At 28.6% G+C, this 23,260-nt stretch overlaps 1 protein-coding gene across 1 annotated transcript; it reads left to right on the forward strand.

Moving 5' to 3' along the window:
- Positions 1-331: 331 nt before the first annotated feature.
- On the forward strand, positions 332-20,269 carry LOC111618468. Its single transcript, XM_023360010.1, has 25 exons — positions 332-633; positions 3,165-3,231; positions 3,301-3,427; positions 4,144-4,358; positions 4,436-4,606; positions 7,356-7,730; positions 10,215-10,369; positions 10,455-10,836; positions 10,919-11,090; positions 11,168-11,337; positions 11,412-11,520; positions 11,744-11,808; positions 11,873-11,977; positions 12,065-12,206; positions 14,452-14,702; positions 14,772-14,945; positions 15,168-15,344; positions 15,436-15,642; positions 15,927-16,058; positions 18,062-18,358; positions 18,735-19,017; positions 19,082-19,251; positions 19,333-19,441; positions 19,517-19,667; positions 19,751-20,269. Exons 1-25 carry the CDS (start codon positions 436-438, stop codon positions 19,922-19,924), a joined length of 4,578 nt encoding a protein of 1,525 aa, XP_023215778.1. The 5' UTR covers positions 332-435; the 3' UTR covers positions 19,925-20,269.
- Positions 20,270-23,260: the final 2,991 nt, after the last annotated feature.

The raw sequence follows: 23,260 nt of genomic DNA on the forward strand, positions 1-23,260 counted from the left end.
ATTATTATTATTTATATGATTTAATATATTTATATATTATACTAATTATAGAAATAAGTTACATCTTTTTCCTCTCACACAATGTACAGTACATATTGTATATTACTGTATACTTAAAGTTTAATATACAGAGTTAGAAAAACAAACATTGTGTTTTATTAAAGATAATTATAAAATAAACACTAATTTACTTATAATTTATATTATGGATTCTCTCTCTCTCTCTCTCGACCTCTGAGATCCAGAAAAGCCCTGTAGATAATTAACTATAGCAAAACTTCCGTAATTAAACTACGAGCCATTTACCTTTTTTGAGATTCCTACTATTTAAACCTTAATAAACCTTCAGTTCATTGTTTTTTTTACTGTTTATATAGATGCTGCTGGACAGCAATTCTGTGTCTTTTGCTATATTTATGCCAATGTATTGCATCTATGGAGATAGTAGATGTTCCCATTCTCGGTACGAGCAAACACAGAATTGTTTCACGAGTAACTCGAGGACTGAGATTACACAAACGTCAATTGACGAGAATTACTCAACATCTAAAACCTGCAAAAGAAATAGATCCAATACCAGAAGGGCCAAAAGTATTAATGCCAAGATTCAGTACGGAAGATCTGAAAAAATACATAGCTCTATTGTTCGAAATAAATAAGCATATCTAATTGAAAATTTAATATGAAATTAAATTAATTTCATGTAAAATTTCAATTTTGTATTGTTATTAGTTACATAAGAATTAATTATCTTTAAAAATCTTTCAGAGAAATATAAGTAAAAGACTATATAAATTTTGACCTCTTGACCTCATTTTTTTGTTTTTTTTTTTTGCGGGGTTCTCCCGTGAGGCATCGGGCGTCTTGCCTACCTTCGTTATTTTTACGTTCCGGTCATCAGACCAAGCACATGACAAACTTTTGTGTATAAATACTGACCCAAATTAGTTTTGCTTACATGATTCTTCTATAAGGTGTCTTNTGTTTTTTTTTTTGCGGGGTTCTCCCGTGAGGCATCGGGCGTCTTGCCTACCTTCGTTATTTTTACGTTCCGGTCATCAGACCAAGCACATGACAAACTTTTGTGTATAAATACTGACCCAAATTAGTTTTGCTTACATGATTCTTCTATAAGGTGTCTTACGGTTGGATCCGAAAAAAAAACGTTTACGTTCCAAGTTATTCCAGATAAAATATCTTATTAATTAAATTCTCTTATATCAGAATAATGTTTATTGTGATAGCAAATCAGCTAATTTATTTTTTAAAAAATATGCTTAGCTTATCAGATTTATTCAAGCAGGTTAAACAGCGTGGAACGTTTTCTTTCCTTTACAGATATTGTCCCTTTACTTTCTCTATTGTTTTTTTTTCTTCTTTATTAAATAATATACACACTACCGAATGACCTCTTTCGCTTGTTTTGTTTTGATCATAGACTAGGTTGGAAATAAATAAATAATTTACAATTCTTAATTATTAGTTCCTGTCTTCTTAATGTATAATATGTATTTTTCTATCTTATACGGTCTTTTATTATGTCGAATTTTTGTTTATAAAATTTTATTGTATTTTTTTGGCCTCTCAGAGATCGAAAAAGGCTTGGATTATTTACATTTTTAAGGCCATGCAAGACACTTGCCGAATGCCTTTTATGATTTTTCTTATCAATTAAATGGTTATTTGTGTTGCAAATAAACATTTTTTTTTCTTTTTTGTTTAATTGAAACAATAGTAAATAATAGTCTAGTAAATTTAGTATAGTGTGAATCAAAAGTCCCATACAAAACACAGACCACGTGTTAACGTGTATTTGTATAAGCATTTAGTTAAATTGTACTCACGCTGTGACTTATATACAGTAATTACATCATAAAGCAAATTCTTTGCCTTTGTATGGAAATATTTGATTCATCATATAAAAGTAAATTCAATATATTTTAGTCAGGTTTTCTTATTATTATTATATATAATTGAATTTTTAATATATATAAATAGACAAAATATATATATAGATTACTTTCGTGATAAATTACAATACATGAAATTTTATAACGAGAAGATTCATTTATACAAAAATTAGATTTGTATTTGACAAAATCTATGGTGGATGGTGTCATACAAGTAAGTAGATCGAAGACCATCAATGGGATAAATGATAGAATCAACTAAAGTCAATGTCTGGCTCGTGTGTAGGCGACAAAGGCAATGACCTTCTATGGCCGCCACTTGACACCCAAACACGTAGAGTAGTGGTAACGTGTTATTCAAATATTGATTTTTGTCATATGATTCTAAAAAGGAATATTCTATCTAAATCATATAAAAGTTTGAATTTAAATATATATATATATATATATCATAAGAATCTACACGAGATCGATTATAAGTTTTGACCTCAATAACAATGACGATAGGAGTGTAGGTCACAAAATGACGTCAACGAATGAATGAACTTTTGTGTAAAAACCCACATTAATCAGTCGTTTAAAAATAATTTTAAAATTACTGTAATGTATTATTATTGCTCAATTATTATTATTTATATGATTTAATATATTTATATATTATACTAATTATAGAAATAAGTTACATCTTTTTCCTCTCACACAATGTACAGTACATATTGTATATTACTGTATACTTAAAGTTTAATATACAGAGTTAGAAAAACAAACATTGTGTTTTATTAAAGATAATTATAAAATAAACACTAATTTACTTATAATTTATATTATGGATTCTCTCTCTCTCTCTCTCGACCTCTGAGATCCAGAAAAGCCCTGTAGATAATTAACTATAGCAAAACTTCCGTAATTAAACTACGAGCCATTTACCTTTTTTGAGATTCCTACTATTTAAACCTTAATAAACCTTCAGTTCATTGTTTTTTTTACTGTTTATATAGATGCTGCTGGACAGCAATTCTGTGTCTTTTGCTATATTTATGCCAATGTATTGCATCTATGGAGATAGTAGATGTTCCCATTCTCGGTACGAGCAAACACAGAATTGTTTCACGAGTAACTCGAGGACTGAGATTACACAAACGTCAATTGACGAGAATTACTCAACATCTAAAACCTGCAAAAGAAATAGATCCAATACCAGAAGGGCCAAAAGTATTAATGCCAAGATTCAGTACGGAAGATCTGAAAAAATACATAGACGAAGCAGTTCGTAAAGTCGATCTTAGAATGGAAAATATAGAGCCTGCAATTTATAAAAGTGGTATGTAGATTTTTAATTATAATTTAAATATTTAAATCTGTTTTACGAAATGATTTTTTTTTCAAATAGGTGCGATACAGAGACCGGGAACACCAGAATGGTTTGCATCTGCCTCTGCAAAAACTAAGATCGCAGCAAAAAATTATTCACGTAATGCTATAGTTGCAGAAGAAGCCACTAAAATAATATCCCAAACGTAAGAAAATTCATTTAGTGATTTATTTTAATATAGTTATTCATTTTAAAAAGTATAAATTCAGTTGAATATCCTAGTAAATAATAATAATAAAATGTCTTGGTAAAGGTTAAAAAATTATACACTTACTTTAGGAAACACTGTTAGATATTTTATTATATTATATATTATTATTTTGATAATTTTGATGATATACGAGTATATAAATTTTGAAGATCTTTACTGGTCAAAAATACAGTGTGTTAAAAAAAACTTCTGCATTTGTATGGTAGATAGTACACAACATACTGATTTGTGAGTAAAAAGCCTTAGTAAACATAGGTCGAAAACTCAACCGTTTCTGAGATAAATAATCCGACAAAGACATGGAGAGAGTTGGCGACTCTAAGATGCCAAGCGTGCGTGGAAATGAGAGGAGGGAGGACACGTGAAATACCTGTAAATATCGAGGTAAAATTTCGGTAAGATTATCTTCACTTTTCACGTCGTATGGAAGCCAATACCTCAGTTACGATACCAACATACAAAATTGTTAATATCTCAGAAACGATTGAGTTTTCGTCCCATATTTACCAAGTTTTTTTCTAGCTTTATACGGTGCCATATAAATGCTAAACGTTATTTTATCACCCTGTATAAAGCTGTTATATAATTACTCAAAATTTTTTTGATTAAATTACTTTTTTTAAACAGAATTTACACATTTTTCATTGCAGATATCGACTCAGTAAAAACCAAATTGCTTATGGTCTTCCAACAGTAGATATTCGCGATACCTACCTTAGTAGCTCTTGCCCTTTAGAAGTTGATTTCCCGTGTCAACCGAGAAAATACAGAGCTTTCAGTGGCTATTGTAACAATGTTCAAAATCCGACCTGGGGAAATGCCAATATCAAATATATTCGATTTCTAGCACCCGATTACACCGATGGTAAAACATTTAATTATACATTTCGTTTAATTAGATTTATATTTTAAATCTTTAAATATATATATATATTTTTTTAGGAGTAAGCACACCTCGAGGTGCTACAACGGGTGATGTTTTACCCAGCGCACGTGCTGTAAGTCACTCTATTCATAGTGATTCGGATAAACCGCATCAACACGTCACCACTATTCTTGCTATATTCGGCGAATTTATTTTCCACGATTTGGCACATACAGCTCAATCTGCAGGTGAGAAATTTAAGAAAGTCATTACTCTATAAAAAAACTTTTAATAGATCAATTGTTTATGACTTTATACTTCGAGTTATTAAACTCTTAATTGCTAAAACAGCTATTCAGTAAATTATTTAGCAATTATTTCTTACAATGAATGTAATAAATCTTTGCTTCTAAGTCATTTTATTGTTTAATTATATGCATTTTTACGTAACTTACATTGTACTGCTGCTATTCGGTTAGGAAGTTACTTCATTCTTTTATAAGTCTATAAAGTCTCTCGCGTGTATTACATAATTTAAAAATAAATATTCTTAAATAAAGTAATAAGCAGTTTATAATAGAAAAATCGTGACCAGAAAGCCGGAACTTTCTATTTTTTAAAGTTTATATCAATCAATAATTGCATATTAATACAGTAATATGCAACTGTATTAATCAAAGAGGGTGAACAAAATCATGCTCCCCCCTACACACACACACATCCATACAAACTTGAATGGAATAAAGATTAAATTATAACTTTATTATAAATGTTTATTTATTTATTTATTCTTAATTAGGAAGTACAATAATTAAATGCTAATATAAATAATCAATCGTATCTTATAGGCCTATATTATATTTGGCTCTTACATTCAATAATTATGTTTATTGGGTAATTCTGATGCAAAACGTTACTGCTCGAACTTTAGGGTAGAATAATATAGAAACAAGTTTGCAATACAAATCGATGTACTTATGGAGAGTGTACAGTACATCACTCATCATAAATAAAGACTAAAAGCTTTCAAAGAAATACAAAAAAAATAAAAATGTCTTAAACATTAAAAAAAATAAACAATACCAAGTAATATTTAACAAGGATAGTGACATTCACACAATAGATTTTAAAATATAAAATTTTCATATTAATTTTTATGATAAATTCCTTTATATAGGCCTATATATAAAAGCTATATTATAGTAGTTCTATATATTTACTGTATATCAATATAAATAACTTAAAATAATTAATTTTAATACATTATATATTTTACTATATGTTACTTTTATACAGTGAATATAAGCTTTATATTATTTTAAAGTAAAAAAAAAAAAAAAACTAAAATGATGAACAATGTGTTTTAAACATTTGATATATTATTCTGAGCACAATAGATTGTGTGTTATTAAATATTGTTAAGAGTATTGCAGGTAGAAAACTTCCTGAAAGATGTTATCTTTAAAGGAAAAAAAAAAAAGAACGTATATAGGCCTATACCTGTCGTGACTGATATATTTTTAGTGTCGTTGTAAGGGTCACTTTTCTTCGCTTTAAAAATTTCATGGCTATATAAAAGTCCTTTTAAAGGAATGCAATATCTTTTCTGTTTATATTTACTTTAAAACAAAAACTTTTTTTTTTATTTTCATTTTTTTTAAAATCCATNAATAAAAGTGCTTACCAGAAAGGAAACATCTACTTTTTCCAGAGCCTCTACAATCAAAATCATCAGTGTCTGCCGGAAGTAATTCTCTTCCTCCTTTTATTTTTTGAGTTTTCAACTGTCCACCTCGAAAAGTTCTCAATTTATTAGCTTCTTCGATCGACGAACCGTATATGACGGAACCGTCTAAGAAAGACGTTACTTGATTAATTTGTTCCCTTGGTCCAAGAGTGCAACCTATTCTCGGAGCTGTACAAGATCGAATATACTCTAAACAGTTACGTCCTCTTCTTCCAAATATTGGATCTTTTTCTGGAACCGTAATTGGATAACATTCCGGATGTAATTGGGATTGATCAACTCCACAACATTTAATTCTATGACCTTGAAATCCTACAATTTAGAAAGTTTTTATTAAATTCTTTTTTTCTTTTATTTAATCTAATATTTGTAGTATATTTTCTCAATTTAATTAATCTTTAATTAAAGGCTCCACGAAAAAAAAAAAAAAAAACATCTGTGTTACTCCCTTGAAGGATTAAAACTGATGCTGGCACGAATACCGTGCGTATTCTTATCTCTTACTTTCCTAATCATCATTATTTAAACTTGTAAAAAAATAATTTAAACGTTTTTATTGGTCATGTTTTTATTTGGGGGGGACTGGGTATGGAGGGTGAGGTCATGTCCACCATATACATCACTGTATTGAACAATGATGTATATGGCGTGTGTTTTATCATGATGTATGTATGTATTTATGTATAGTCGACCCCCCCTATAACACTGTTGATTATTCCGTTTTATATGAATTCCATGTTGTACGAGTCACTTAGATTTTACAAATACGTGAGCCGTTCACATCCCGGCACACGTATTTGTAAAATCTAAGTGACTCGTACAACATGGAATTCATATAAAACGGAATAATCAACAGTGTTATAGGGGGGGTCGACTATACATAAATACATACATACATCATGATAAAACACACGCCATATACATCATTGTTCAATACAGTGATGTATATGGTGGACATGACCTCACCCTCCATACCCAGTCCCCCCCAAATAAAAACATGACCAATAAAAACGTTTAAATTATTTTTTTACAAGTTTAAATAATGATGATTAGGAAAGTAAGAGATAAGAATACGCACGGTATTCGTGCCAGCATCAGTTTTAATCCTTCAAGGGAGTAACACAGATGTTTTTTTTTTTTTTTGTTCGTGGAGCCTTTAATTAAAGATTAATTAAATTGAGAAAATATACTACAAATATTAGATTAAATAAAAGAAAAAAAGAATTTAATAAAAACTTTCTAAATTGTAGGATTTCAAGGTCATAGAATTAAATGTTGTGGAGTTGATCAATCCCAATTACATCCGGAATGTTATCCAATTACGGTTCCAGAAAAAGATCCAATATTTGGAAGAAGAGGACGTAACTGTTTAGAGTATATTCGATCTTGTACAGCTCCGAGAATAGGTTGCACTCTTGGACCAAGGGAACAAATTAATCAAGTAACGTCTTTCTTAGACGGTTCCGTCATATACGGTTCGTCGATCGAAGAAGCTAATAAATTGAGAACTTTTCGAGGTGGACAGTTGAAAACTCAAAAAATAAAAGGAGGAAGAGAATTACTTCCGGCAGACACTGATGATTTTGATTGTAGAGGCTCTGGAAAAAGTAGATGTTTCCTTTCTGGTAAGCACTTATATTGTTTCTCTTAAAGGTAGATTGATTAAAAAAAAATTCTCGTAAAAATTTAATTATTATTACAAAAATATTCGTATAAAAATATAGGTTTATTGTGAAAGAATATATTTAAATATAAAGTAAATCAATGTCTATTTATATACTGTGTTACAAAACACATTATTTTACTATTGTTTTTACTAATTACTGTAATTGTTTTTGAATTAAAGACATAATCAGATTTTTAAAATAAAATTTTCGGAGAAAAATATGATTATAATTAAAAAGAAATATAGTCGAAAAGATTTATTAAACGTTAATAATTAACAGAGAATATAAAATAAATGTTTAAGTGGACTGACCTCTCGATCTATTGGAGGCCCTAGAAATATAAAATTTTCATTGTATGAAGATATTTGAACAGTGATAAAAGATTTTTCGGAGTATTTTTGTTACTATTTAAGGTTCAATTCAACTTTAAGTTCGAAACATATGGGGAAAAGTATACCTTAATTTGAATTAATACTATTAAAAAAAATCATTTTGTATATTATTTTATTATATGATATGTATAATAATTATTTTATCAGAATTTTAATATTCAAATTTTTAAAATATTTTTATTCATTTTCAAAAATTTCTACGTCATTTTTTTTTATCTTCAATATTTTATTGATCATTCGAGGGTATAGGACATAAATACTTTGCTTTAGGCTATATCTAAATCTCTTCTACAAACATGTTACTGTTTATATTAAAATGATATCATTTATTGTATGATAAATTGAACATTTTCTTCGGTACAAAAGCTACAAAAAAGTCACTCTATGCCGAATCCAAAGGTAGAATAAACTAGAATAGTCATGTAGTCTATATAACAAATATACAGATATTTATTTATTTAAAAGTAATAAACTCAAATAAAACATATATATTTAGTAGGACCGCCCAGAGGGTAATGGAGGCCTAGGAAAAATACTTGTATAGGCTATATTTGAGGTCTCTATTGTAAGTTACGTGGTAAATTATTATGTTAAAGTGAAAGAAGAAGTGGAAAAAATTAATATATATATATAAGATGTTTTCAAAAGTGTTTTGAACCTAAATTTTATGCTCATTTCTTTATCTACAATATATATACATTGTGTACACATACGAAATAGGTCCCAGGATAATTTATTTTGCCCCACTCCTCTGGGTGTCTCTGATATTTAGTTTAGTCTAGGTAACTGGGTATATAAGGCAACATGTGTTCTCTAGCTTGTAGAGTCCATTGCGATGTGTTCCACTTCATTCCAATTAACACCAAATCTCAGGTCAATGTATTGAGCCAAATTTTAAGTATTCCTCACTTTCTTTTTCCATTTATTAATATTTATTCTTAAGATATATCCTATTAGATGTAGTCGGTATTCAGTGACTATTTCTTAAATATATTTATCACATAAATAAAAAAATTAATATTAAAACAAGTCTCAATATTTATGAGTTTTATAACCTTGAATAGAAAATAAATTTGCTTTCTGGTCTAATATACTGCACAAATTCTGCACAAATTCTGCAATATACTGCACAAATATAATAACAGATCATTAATTTATATTGATATAAATTAACGTAATAAAATATCCTAGAGTTAAAATTATGATAAATGTATTTTTTTTATTGTTTAAATAACAAGTATTTAGAATAAAATACCCACGAAAAAGCTTTTAAAATAAGATATTTGCGCTTGAATCGTTCCAAAAAATGAACGTGTATTTCTCGGTTTACATGTATTTTCATGCAAGTCTATATCTTTGTACGTAAGTAGACTAGTAAATTCTTACTCGAATAACTGTCAATACTAAAAGAAAACGTAAATGAAAAGAAACAACAAGTCTATGATATCAATTCTAACGAACCATGACCTCGAAAATAAAGAAACCTTTTCTACGCAATATAAAGTAGTAGTAGATTACCTGATTGTTATGCCTTTGGCTATTTGAAAATTTCCTTAAATTGATAAATGGCATAGATTACTTAACTTATATTTTATAGTAAAGGTTACTTACATCCGCTTTAAATTTAAAAAGTGTACACACAGAATTTTCAAACTTTTAGGAATATTAATAGAACTAAAAATTTCTATATCTATTTGCACTGAGATATGAGGGTGATTAAAATAAAATTTAAAGAACCCTTGTATTATGGTAACGTCTTCGAACATTTAAACATACCCGAATGCTTCTAATATTCATATACAAGTCGACCCCCTATAACACTGTTGATTTTTCCGTTTTATATGAATTCCATATTGTACGAGTCACTTAGATTTTACAAATACGTGAGCTGTTCACAGCCCGGCACACGTATTTGTAAAATCTAAGTGACTCGTACAACATGGAATTAATCAACCGTGTTATAGGGGGGGTCGACTGGTATATTTATTAAATACCTGTGTTTCTAAAATCTTATCTTAAATTCATAAGACCATTATTTTAATTATTTCAGGTGATGTTCGTGTTAACGAGAATGCTGGTCTTGTAGTAATGCATACGATTTGGGTTCGAGAACATAATAGGATAGCACGAACACTTGCTTCATTAAATCCACATTGGGACGATGATCAATTATTCGAAGAAGCAAGAAGAATAGTTGGAGCAGAAGTAATTATCATAAAGATTAATAACATTCTATTTTACAATTATTTTATAAAATTATTTAAATATTTTTAATTTTAAATAATTTCAGTTACAACATATAACTTATCACGAATTACTCCCAACATTTCTTGGTCAAAACATTATGGATAAATACGATCTTCAAACTCATTCTAGTGGTTATTATACAGGATACGATATTAATATTAATCCTGGAATATCTAATGTTATCGGAGCATCTGTATTTGGTTTTTTATTTTCTATGATGCCTTCAAAATTTGATTTGTATACAAAAGAATTTAAGAAAATAGGAACGAAACCAATGAGCCAAACATACTTTCAACCAACTGATATGTATTCACCTAACAAGTTAAATGAATACTTATTAGGTTTGGTGAGTCAGAAAGCTCAAGCTGGTGATGAATTTATCAGTAACGAAATGACAAATAACCTGTTTCTGGATCCTAGTTCCGGTAAAAAGAACCTTGACTTTTTAATTTAATTAAGGTACATGGAATTCACGAAAGTATTAATTTGTTATTTTAATCGGTTCAGGATTGGGTACAGATCTAGCAGCTATAATTATTCAACAGGGCAGAGATCACGGTATTCCTGGATATACAAAATGGAGAAAATTTTGTCGACTCGATCCTGTTATTAATCACTTTTCCGACTTGAAATCAATGATGACATTAGAAACTGTGGATAAATTAAGCAGAATTTATAAGTATAAACATTATTATTTATTAAACTATACATTTTTAATACATAAAACTGTATTCACATTTATATAAAATTTAATAGAAATGTACACGACATCGATATATTTACTGGAGGATTAGCAGAAATTCCTTTAAATGGAGCAGTAGTTGGTCCAACTTTTGCTTGTCTTTTAGGTCGTCAGTTTCATTATTTAAGACGTGGAGATAGATTTTGGTATGAAAATGACATACCGCCATCTTCTTTCAATAGAGGTTAGTCATTTCAGGCTTTATGCATTATCAAAAAATTAATAATAAAAGTAATTATTTATCATTATTTTTTTCAGATCAACTAACGGAAATTCGCAAAGTTACTTTATCTCGAATTCTGTGCGATAATGCCGATTCTATCAATTTAATGCAACCATCAGTTCTCTATCAAACGGATCCATTTCTGTAAATAAAAATAATAGAAACTTTCATATAATAAACAATACAATAGACCTCCCTATGACACTTTAGATAATTCCGTGTTATATGAATTCCATGTTGTGCGGGTCACTTAGAGTAAAATCTAAGTGACTCGTACAACATGGAATTCATATAACACGGAATTATCTAAAGTGTTATAGGGGAGGGGGATCTACTGTATTTTAATTTCCTTACTTTTTTTATATAGAAATGCATACGAAACATGCAACTCCGATAATATTCCTATTGTAGAACTAAATAAATGGAAAACAGGTAAGCGATAATTCCTTAAAATATGGTATTATTAGCTTAATTAATCATCTTATTATTATTTTAGCATCTCCTCGGTTTGTTGTGCCTGAAACATTACTACAAGATTCTTTAAAGAGAGCCAAAAGACAAGTAGAGGATATGATCTCTAATGAAAGGCTTATTACTAGCAGTTAGTTAATTAATATACCTATTGAAATTAATTTAATTTGAATTTTTTCTTTTTTAAATGTTAAATATAACTATATTTAAAATTCAGAAAGAGGTATTGCTGCTGAAGGAAGTGCTCAAGCTGCTCATTTGGGATTTTTACGACCCAAACGTCAAGCCAGATTGATTTCTAATCAATCGGTTGTTTTAGAATTGGCATCTCAAGGATTCGCTAATAATTACTTTTCCAGGTATTAAATTGTTTATTGTATTATTTATCTGTTTATTTTAGATTCGTTCTAAGACGGTTTTCAGGAAACAATTAAGTCACTTGTACAGTTTTTCAGCCACTTTTCACTCCCTTTTTCCTGTTGTTTACAGTACAATGGTGTACTGTGCTTTTGGAAAACCTCCTTCCCCTTACGTATACAGTAGTTTTTACACTCTCCTCTAACATTAACGAAATGTCTCAAGGTTCTGCAAACATTTTCTCATAGTTTATTCGCATGACTATTGAGTAGTTTTATAAGAATAAATTCGTTTGCCACTAGAAAAATTCAACGTGGAAAATGCATCTTTCCTCTCCTTCCCTTCACATCGTGATATAGTTTTAATGACTCCATCCCCTTAAACTTCTGGTTTCTTAAATTGACTTAAATGTAATATTTAGTTTAAATATTACATTGCAATCTACTACTACTACTACATTTGATTTAACGTAATATTCTTCCCCCAAATCCTATATAAGATACTCGAATTCTCTTTAAGAAATCTTGACCTAAATAGTTGAACTGACTTTTACATTATTTTTCTAGACTATATCCTATTATATAAACTTTATTGCGTGTGATCAGAATATTACATTGTGTGTTTTATTCATAAAAACAATAATAAAACTTTATTTTAAAATAGTGATGATGGAAAAACAACAAATTCATGCAAATATATTCCATCGTAAATAGCTTACATTTTTGTTCATTTTTGAACTCGTTTTCTTTTTTTTATTACTTCTCAAATAATCCATAAAAATGGTAATTTTGTTACAAATACGGGAAGGATGAATTACTTTTTACTTGAATAAATTTTTATTTTTTTTTAAAATAATATTTATTTACACTTTCTTTTAATATTTAAAAACTGTTTTAAATATTAAAATACAGCGAAAAATTAATTCTTTGTGGTAGAAATGTCCTATGTATTTTTCACTTCTTTCGTATAAACTTCTATTATGCAAATTCCAAAAAAAAAAATATATATATAAGGAAAAGAAATTCTATAATATAGATTCTATCTAATAAAATATAAATATTAATCTATAGTAAACGTGTATGGAATTCACTCCTGCGATATAAATTCCATAGAAAAATTCCATATGGCAATACTGTATATATAGGGGAGATCGGGGCAAGATCGGCATGTTAAGCTTTACTTAAATTTTGTGTAATAAATACTGTTGTAAACTGAAAAAAAAACTTTGCATATTGTCTATTGGAATGTTACCTTACTATAGAACTGGTTAAAATCAGTTGGGAAATAAAAATAATTAAAATAATTACAACTTTACAAGAAGAGAGAAATTGACGAAGTTGCCCCGGGTATAGGGGCAAGATCGGCAACTTCTCTCTTTTTGTAAAGTTGTAATTATTTTAATTCTTTTTATTAAAGTTTCCCCTGGTATAGGGGCAACAGTAATGGGGCAAGATAGGCACGTATATAAAATTATGTTATTAACAATGTATAAGTTGGAATTCACTATTAAAACAAAGAAATACAAATCCAACACCCATTTAATATTATTACAACGAAATGCAAGTTCAAAGACATATATACATGAATAACAAATGCAAACATGTTTTCATTTATCATCTGTTTGATTTTTATCCTTTGCTTCTAATGTGGCTTTATGTTGCCGATCTTACCCCGCTAGTCATGATTTCGAAACATTAAGTACAACCCTGAGAACAGAATGCCAAGCCACGATCTGGCCACGTGAATAATTTGAAGTTACTTCCTTCTAACAGGAAAAGTAACTTTCATTATCATGGAATTATAACAAAACCTGCCAATTCAATATAAATGGAAAAAAAATATTATATGGAATTGAACGAAAATGAAAATTTGCTTGATAATTCAACTACGCTTGTTGGAGAACAATAAAAACACTACACTCAACAAGCCACCAATAAAACTCAACTGCCTAACCTATAACCAAAGTCTCCTTTTAATTTGTTTTTTAAAAAAAGCGCTTGACAAACTTGCCCCGCATGCCGAAGTTGCCCCGATCTCCCCTATATAATTCCTTTCTAGAATACAAATTTTATATAATAGAATGTGGAAATATAATTTTATTATATAAATTCTATATGAAAATTAGCATTAAAAATCGAACCCGGATCCTTCTAGAATAAATTCTATACTTTATCGATTAATTAATTATATTTCATATCGTTGATATTAATGTAAATTATATTAATTTATCGATTCGAATGCCAATAGTGATCAGAGAGACAGAGAAGGAGGAAGTTCGATGAATAATATAAGAGAATTGATGGCTGCTCTTCCGAATGTCGACGTCACAGATTTTATAGATTTGCCAAAAACATTTGACTGCGACGAACAAACACTACCTTGCGACCATACTAGCCGATTTAGGACCACAACCGGTTGGTGCAACAATCTTAAATATCCCGAATACGGAAAGAGTATGAGGATATTAAATCGTCTTCTTCCTTCTCAATACGACGATGGTGAGAATATTGAAATTATAAATTTGTAATTGTCGTTAAAGAACTTACAATACGTTCTGTTTTCATTAGATATGAGCACACCGAGAAGTCGTGGAGTTAATGGTAAAATTTTACCCAGTCCGAGAGCGGTGTCGACTGCCATTCATTACGATATAAGTGCACCTCATGTACGTTATTCGCTTATGGTAATGCAATGGGGGCAGTTTGTCGATCACGATCTGACGTTTACGCCAATGCACGAGGGTATTTATTATTAATTTAACAATCATCTCGAATGTCCCCTAAAATTGTGCTGCCATCTCTTATTGAAATTTTAAAATAATAATAATAATAAAAAAAAACCTATATTGATTAATACAAATATTAACCACTAGATGGTAGCACTATTATTATTATTATTAGATTTATTTAAATTATTTAATTATTATTATTATTATTATTTTATTAATATAATTAAACTTTCAGCGTTTGGAGGGAGAGCTTTGGACTGTCAAGAATGTGATTCTGCAAAAACACTTCATCCCGAATGTCTTCCCATACCGGTACCTCCACGAGACATTTTTTATCCCCCTTTTAATAAAACTACTAGAAGACCCACGTGTATTTCTTTCGTACGATCTTTAGGAGGGCAATTGACATTAGGTAAAATTTATTTTACTTATAAAAAAAAGTATCCTTATCGTATATTCATTTTATTTATGGTTTATATATATATATATATAATAAACTATAGGTAGAAGAGAACAGTTAAACCAAGTAACTGCATTTTTAGACGCTTCTAACGTTTACGGTTCCGATATGTGCGATACAAAAATGTTACGCTCTTTTATCGGAGGAAGACTTAATGTTACCCGTCATCCTTTGCGTGGTAAAGATCTTCTCCCCCAAAAAAATGATCATAAAGACTGTCGAGCTCCTTCCGGTCTTTGCTTCGAAGCAGGTGAATATATGAAGAATTTTTTTTTTTTTACTTATTTTAAACAACGAAAAAGTTCATTTTCTTAATTAAAAATACCTTTACATTATCTAATAATAATAGTAGCTTTAATAGAACATATATAAAGAAATAAAACATTCCTTTTATAATAAAGAAATATTACTAATTACTAATCAAGTAATCACTAAACTTATTATCGAAATTAGGAAGATAATACAAAGAATGATTGGTGAATTTCATTTCAATCATTTTACTCAATGAGTTTAAATTTGTTTGATTACATAAAGGCGATAACAGAGCGAGTGAACAACCAGCTTTGGCTGCAACTCATACAATATTTATGAGAGAACATAACAGATTGGTGGAAAGCCTTCAGAGGATTAATCCTCACTGGAATGACGAACAGTTGTATCAGAATGGTGAGTGATTGTCTCCTTTATAATTAACTGCTACACATATTATAATTTATAAATAAAACTTATTAATTTAATTAGAGTATCATAATTTTTATCTGAAACTCTAATTAGTTCTGATAGATAATTAATTATATAATGTATTATTTAAATTTTGTTTCTATTTTAAAAATTTTGCCTTGAAATTTAATTTAATTGTGAATAATATGTAAAGAAATAGAAATAATTCTTTTAAAAAGTATTTAAATAAGACACAGAAATTTAGACTTGAAGTGGTTGACTGACTTTTGGGCCAACCTATATAGCCAATAATCGCTTAATAAAGAGCTATGAATGTTAAGTAATTATCACACATAATAATTTAATTCTTTAGGTATAAATAATTTACAATTCAATCTTATCTTGAAAGAAAAAAAAAAATATGGGAGGAAAGGTTTATGTATTTGTTTCCTCTTAAATATATTATCTTTTAATAAAACTTTAATAAATCATAATAATTTATTTTAAAATTATATCAGTGAAAATATATTAAATTTCCTGGTTAATGATTCATTAAATTAAAACATTAAAAGCTATTTGAATAATAAGAGGACGGAGACAATACATGTCTAGTCGATATCATTCTCTCGGTAACCCCCTTAATTAAAATAGAACTCCAACACTNATATATTTTATTCCAATTTTAAGTGTCAAAAATTAGATAAACAATAAGAAAATCTCCAATGGAAACACAACGAAACATACATTAGTGCAAAATCATTCTGTTGAAGTTTTCAATTGACATTGTTTATTAGATATTGCTTGATATATATTATTTATATAATTAATTGCAATTTGCAAAGCTTAAAAATTTGATAGAAATACTCTAGCGATATTTTATGTATTAAAAGTTGGACAAGAAACGAGACAATCCTTCAGTATCTAGAACCCCCAAATGGGAATTGTAAAATCTGTTGAAGCTTCCAATTGGCCAACTTAATTATATAAATATTATGCATAAGATAATGAGTAATCAGTTAATTAGTTATATATATATAATAATAAACACATAAGAAGACTGAAAAAAAAAAAACAATTTTTAATATTTAAAGATATTGTGTCGAGTGTTGGCGCGTTGTAATGAATTGTTAGAATAATTATCCACTGTTTTTCGAAAATAATACAAAATTAATTCATTTTAATCATTAAAAATAAGCTAAATGATGCGTAATTAATTATTCTTTAAGCATCCTTAATAAAGAAAAAAAAAGGGGGCAAGAAAAATAATTAAATATAAAATTTTAACCTGATGTTATATTTAGGCAAAATTCTAAATTAAATTAATGCGGTTTTGTACATTTTTCTAATCCCCAGTCTAATAAATAACTATTACAATGCTAAGTGAGCAATTATTATTGTTACGCTTCGCATTAAAACAGGGAGGAAAAAAAATTAAATTAAATTAAAATTTTTAAAATATTCAATTAATTATGAAAATCTTACAAATAAAATATAATCAACTTAACCTTGTAGAAAATCAACCGAAAGAGTAAAAAAAAATTAATTTTTCGAAATATTTATCAAAAGCAGCTGGGAATTGTAACTTATTTAAGCCAATGACCTTTGATGCATATTCGGGTCCTATAAGTACGTTTTTACACAGTCGAGGAAACATTCTTTTTAATTACTGATTTAATTAAGTGATAAAGGCTGTAAAAAGACCTAATTATTTAAGCTACACTCTCGACCATTACCTGTATGATGTCATATAACTTCATTATAACATTTTAGCGATAGCTTCACAGGGGACACCAACAACTAGAGACATCTCATCAACCATAATACAGAATTATCTATTCTCACGTTCGACTTTTAAAATATTTAACAAGTCGTCTCTGTGAAATAAATAGCGTTCAGCCAAACGACGTAATTAGGGACAACTAATTAAGTTTTTCCTCTTAATTAACTCACCACCCCCGTCTAATGACGAAGTTATTCCCTAGAGTAATTAGTTCTTGGTTTCGCCACAGGGAGGCGCATCATGTCCGCCATCATGCAACACATCACTTACAACGACTTTCTACCTAGAGTGCTCGGAAGAAGTTATGCTAATAAGAATCACTTATATCCTTTACCCGAGGGATATTATCATGGATATGACGAAAACTGCAATCCTACTATATACAACGAGTTCGCTGCTGCTGCTTTCAGATTCGGTCACAGTCTCATTAAACCCGATTTGGATCGTCTAGATCGTGGATACAGATCGTTAAATGATCCTCTGAAACTCAGAAAAGGTTTCTTTAATTCCGACATGTTGTATTCTGGTAAGTTAAATGCTTTATTTATAAAAGATTTCATTTGTTTATAAAGGGATATTTTATCTTTTAAATTATTATTCTTGTAAGCATAAAGGGGACTTTTTCCAACTTTAACCAGGCTAGTATGGCCGAATCTATGATGGATTTGGAAAAAGGCCCTTTCAGTGTCATTGGAAGAATACAGTACAAAGTGTCCGGTTCAATAAAGTTTGTGCCCTGATCAACTATATTAGTAGCCTGCTACTCTGAAGAACCTAGACCCCATCTAATTTCAGTTTATTTCTACAACTGTAAACCATTGTCATCATTAATGGTTAAAATGCACGAAAAGCCTATAGTTTTCTATTTAGATAACTTGAATTTTTCTTTGTTTTTCTGATAGCCAATGCCATGGATCACATTATGAGAGGTCTGGTAACAAGCAGCATGGAAGATCTGGATAACTCGATAACAGAAGAAGTGACAAATCATTTATTTGAAGACAATCGAATACCATTTTCTGGTATGGATTTAGCAGCGTTAAATGTTCAAAGAGCTCGAGATCATGGTATTCCTTCGTACAATGAATATAGAGCACTTTGCAATTTAACTAAAGCTCGAAACTTTGATGATCTAGTCAAAGAAATACCTCCTCATATTGTTGACAGATTGAAAGCTGTTTATGAGTAAGTGTTTCCTTCTATTCATTACGAAATCATATTATTTTCTATAACTTAATTTTCCTTTCAGGAGTGTGGATGATATTGATTTATTTCCTGGTGGTTTGGTGGAGAAACCCCTACATGGTGGATTAGTAGGTCCTACTTTTGGTTGCATTATTGCTTTGCAGTTTCATTTGTTGCGTCAGTGTGATAGATTTTGGTACGAATCCGACAATCCTCTAATTCGATTCACTGAAGGTGAGGAAATGATTAAACAACTTTAAAATAATTTTAAAATTCTTAAAATTATTACTAAAATGTGTACTGTTTTTTTTTCAGCTCAATTAACAGAAATTCGTAAGGCAAACTTGGGTAGGATCATTTGTGATAATTCAGATACAATTGAATCTATTCAACGTAACGTATTTGATCTTACGGATTCTTTTATGTAAGTATACCTTAATCTCCAAAGATATAATAGATTCTTCATTCAAATTCTAAATTTTCTTTCGATTAATTTAAGGAATCCTCGAGTGCCTTGCAAATCTCTACCGAGTATAGACTTAGAACAATGGAAGGAGAGAATATCATGCACGGTTGGGGATGTAACCATCGATGTTGGATCTGCAGAGAGGATATCTCCTTGCGTCATGTGTACCTGTACAAAAGAAGGGGTTAGTTTGGATATTTATTTATTAATTAATAATTATAATTTCTCTTAAAACTTAATAATAATAATTTTTACTTCTCTTTCTAGCCAATTTGTCAATCGCTTCGAGTGAATAATTGTTTCCATTTGGCTTCCACTTTTTCGAAAGATTCCATACTATCCGATCACGTCTGTAAAGTACAGTGTGCCTATGCTTTCAGGGCATTCCCTCAAGTTGATCCTATAAAAAAGAACGTTTTAGGATTTAGTAAAACAAGTTAAAAGAAAATATATATATATTCAAATAATTAAATTACACAGCTGAAATGTCTCAATGGCAGTTTTATTTTGTGAAAGGCCTTAGCCAAACATGGACTTGAGAGGCCTTTTTTTTTTAAATGTAATATAAAACCCATGTAACACTATAATTGATACTGTACAAGATTCTAAGATTCTAGTTAATTCTGGATTCTAAATCTGGGATTCTACAAAACATATAACTTTGTGTCTGATGTCCTTTAACAAAGAGCACGAAGATCTTTTCCATTTTAATCAAAAACTTTAATTTTATTTATTTAAAAATTATATCGTTGTTTAAATTCATATTTTAATTTTTATTTAAAGAATTTCATGAATTATTATTATTATTTTTTTCCATAAAATCTTTATAATTTGTGAGATTTTTTTTTAAATTAAGAAAGAGCATTTTCTTTTATTCTACTTAAATGTACAGAAATGTGTCAAATATCATTTTTATTATAATTATTGTAAATAAAACTAGTTTAAGAAAAATAAAGAAATCTTTATTTTGAATAAATATTCTTTGAATTGTTATATTTTTTTTTATTTTTACATACACAAAAAATACATCTTATTGTTTAAAAATGCTCTATCAGCAATTGAAACTAAAAACTATAAAAGCTCTTTTTTTCAATAAAATAATCGATATTTTATTATTCAAAAATTGTACAAGATAACATTTCAAAACGGATAAACGTTTACTTTTTTCGTGCTTAATATATAATAAATATGTAGCTAGGCTCCAAACAGAGAAAGATTAGTCACTCCTCAATACATAAAAGATCCCAAAATTTAGTGTTTTTGTAGAGAAAAAAGTATGAAATTAATAGAAATTAAAGTTCTTTTTAATGAAAGGTAAAAGATATTTATTTTATTCATCTATTTTAAAGTTTCTAGAGGGGATGAAGAGCAACATTTATAACTACTTCAGGCCTTATCTTATAACTCTCTCAGGCCTATTAAATGCTTATTAAATTATCNTTAGTTTGGATATTTATTTATTAATTAATAATTATAATTTCTCTTAAAACTTAATAATAATAATTTTTACTTCTCTTTCTAGCCAATTTGTCAATCGCTTCGAGTGAATAATTGTTTCCATTTGGCTTCCACTTTTTCGAAAGATTCCATACTATCCGATCACGTCTGTAAAGTACAGTGTGCCTATGCTTTCAGGGCATTCCCTCAAGTTGATCCTATAAAAAAGAACGTTTTAGGATTTAGTAAAACAAGTTAAAAGAAAATATATATATATTCAAATAATTAAATTACACAGCTGAAATGTCTCAATGGCAGTTTTATTTTGTGAAAGGCCTTAGCCAAACATGGACTTGAGAGGCCTTTTTTTTTTAAATGTAATATAAAACCCATGTAACACTATAATTGATACTGTACAAGATTCTAAGATTCTAGTTAATTCTGGATTCTAAATCTGGGATTCTACAAAACATATAACTTTGTGTCTGATGTCCTTTAACAAAGAGCACGAAGATCTTTTCCATTTTAATCAAAAACTTTAATTTTATTTATTTAAAAATTATATCGTTGTTTAAATTCATATTTTAATTTTTATTTAAAGAATTTCATGAATTATTATTATTATTTTTTTCCATAAAATCTTTATAATTTGTGAGATTTTTTTTTAAATTAAGAAAGAGCATTTTCTTTTATTCTACTTAAATGTACAGAAATGTGTCAAATATCATTTTTATTATAATTATTGTAAATAAAACTAGTTTAAGAAAAATAAAGAAATCTTTATTTTGAATAAATATTCTTTGAATTGTTATATTTTTTTTTATTTTTACATACACAAAAAATACATCTTATTGTTTAAAAATGCTCTATCAGCAATTGAAACTAAAAACTATAAAAGCTCTTTTTTTCAATAAAATAATCGATATTTTATTATTCAAAAATTGTACAAGATAACATTTCAAAACGGATAAACGTTTACTTTTTTCGTGCTTAATATATAATAAATATGTAGCTAGGCTCCAAACAGAGAAAGATTAGTCACTCCTCAATACATAAAAGATCCCAAAATTTAGTGTTTTTGTAGAGAAAAAAGTATGAAATTAATAGAAATTAAAGTTCTTTTTAATGAAAGGTAAAAGATATTTATTTTATTCATCTATTTTAAAGTTTCTAGAGGGGATGAAGAGCAACATTTATAACTACTTCAGGCCTTATCTTATAACTCTCTCAGGCCTATTAAATGCTTATTAAATTATCTTAATTAAAATAAAAGTGTTTCCTATATAAATTTCTATATAAAATACATCTGAATTCCTTCGATAAATCAAGATTCATTAGCGTAGAATCAATTAAAAAAAACAATTTTATATACAAATAGCTTTTTAAAAATTATTATACTGTACTGTATAAAATTTAACTATAATATATTTTATGTTAGAAATATCTCAATTAATTAATGAAATGTATTAATTACATTAATATAACCTTAATGTAATATTTAAAAATATGTCTATGTCTCTATCTAGACCATCTTACAAGGCCATTTTAGTCTAAACCCCATATTTACTGGCCCTCAAATTATTTATACAAATTATTTATTTAAAAAATATATACGACATCAACCATTTAAATCTTGAACCGTAACTAGAATTAATAATATTTCATGTGATTAGTGAAAATTTATTAGTCTCGAGGTCAAATATTCACCCTCTCTCTCTCTTTTTTTAAATCTCTCTACAGAATTTTTAAAGTTCCTTAAGTAATGCTTGTTATAGTAATTTTCGATACACGTTTTTAAATATTTCTATAACTTATTTTTAATAATAAATTATCAAGAAGAATAAATAGATTTTTATTCTTTTGTTTATTACAGTTTTATTCTTATTATTACTTAGTGTTAAAGAGTACAGTTGATAGAACGTAGAATTACAAATCAAGGCAGAGATTGATCATTGTTAATTCTTTGAAGTGATCAGAAATTCTTCAGTATTATGTGAGATCTTTAACCTCAGCAGAGGTCAATCCGAGTAAATAAAGAGGACAAATGCCCCCTAGTCTGTCAGTCCTTCTAATTGGATCTTGAATCTGCTGAAGAGTTGTAGGTGCCGGACCGCATAGAAATGGCTGTAAACCCTGGGGCAACCTTAATTCCTACATTTCGCCCTGTCTCTAATAACTACACATGTTGTTTGGTCTCAAGACATTGTTCTTCACAAAACTTCAACGAAAAACCTAAAATTACTTCGAATTAGTTGAACAGAAGTTAAGGAACTGAAGTAAACTTTTTTTATAAGAAATTGAACAATTTTTATCAGATTAAGATTTAATAAAGTTTTCTTT

Source organism: Centruroides sculpturatus, unplaced genomic scaffold, assembly GCF_000671375.1.
Source record: "Centruroides sculpturatus isolate CEXI.00-Female unplaced genomic scaffold, Cexi_2.0 scaffold5, whole genome shotgun sequence".
NCBI classification, from domain to species: Eukaryota; Metazoa; Arthropoda; class Arachnida; order Scorpiones; family Buthidae; genus Centruroides; species Centruroides sculpturatus.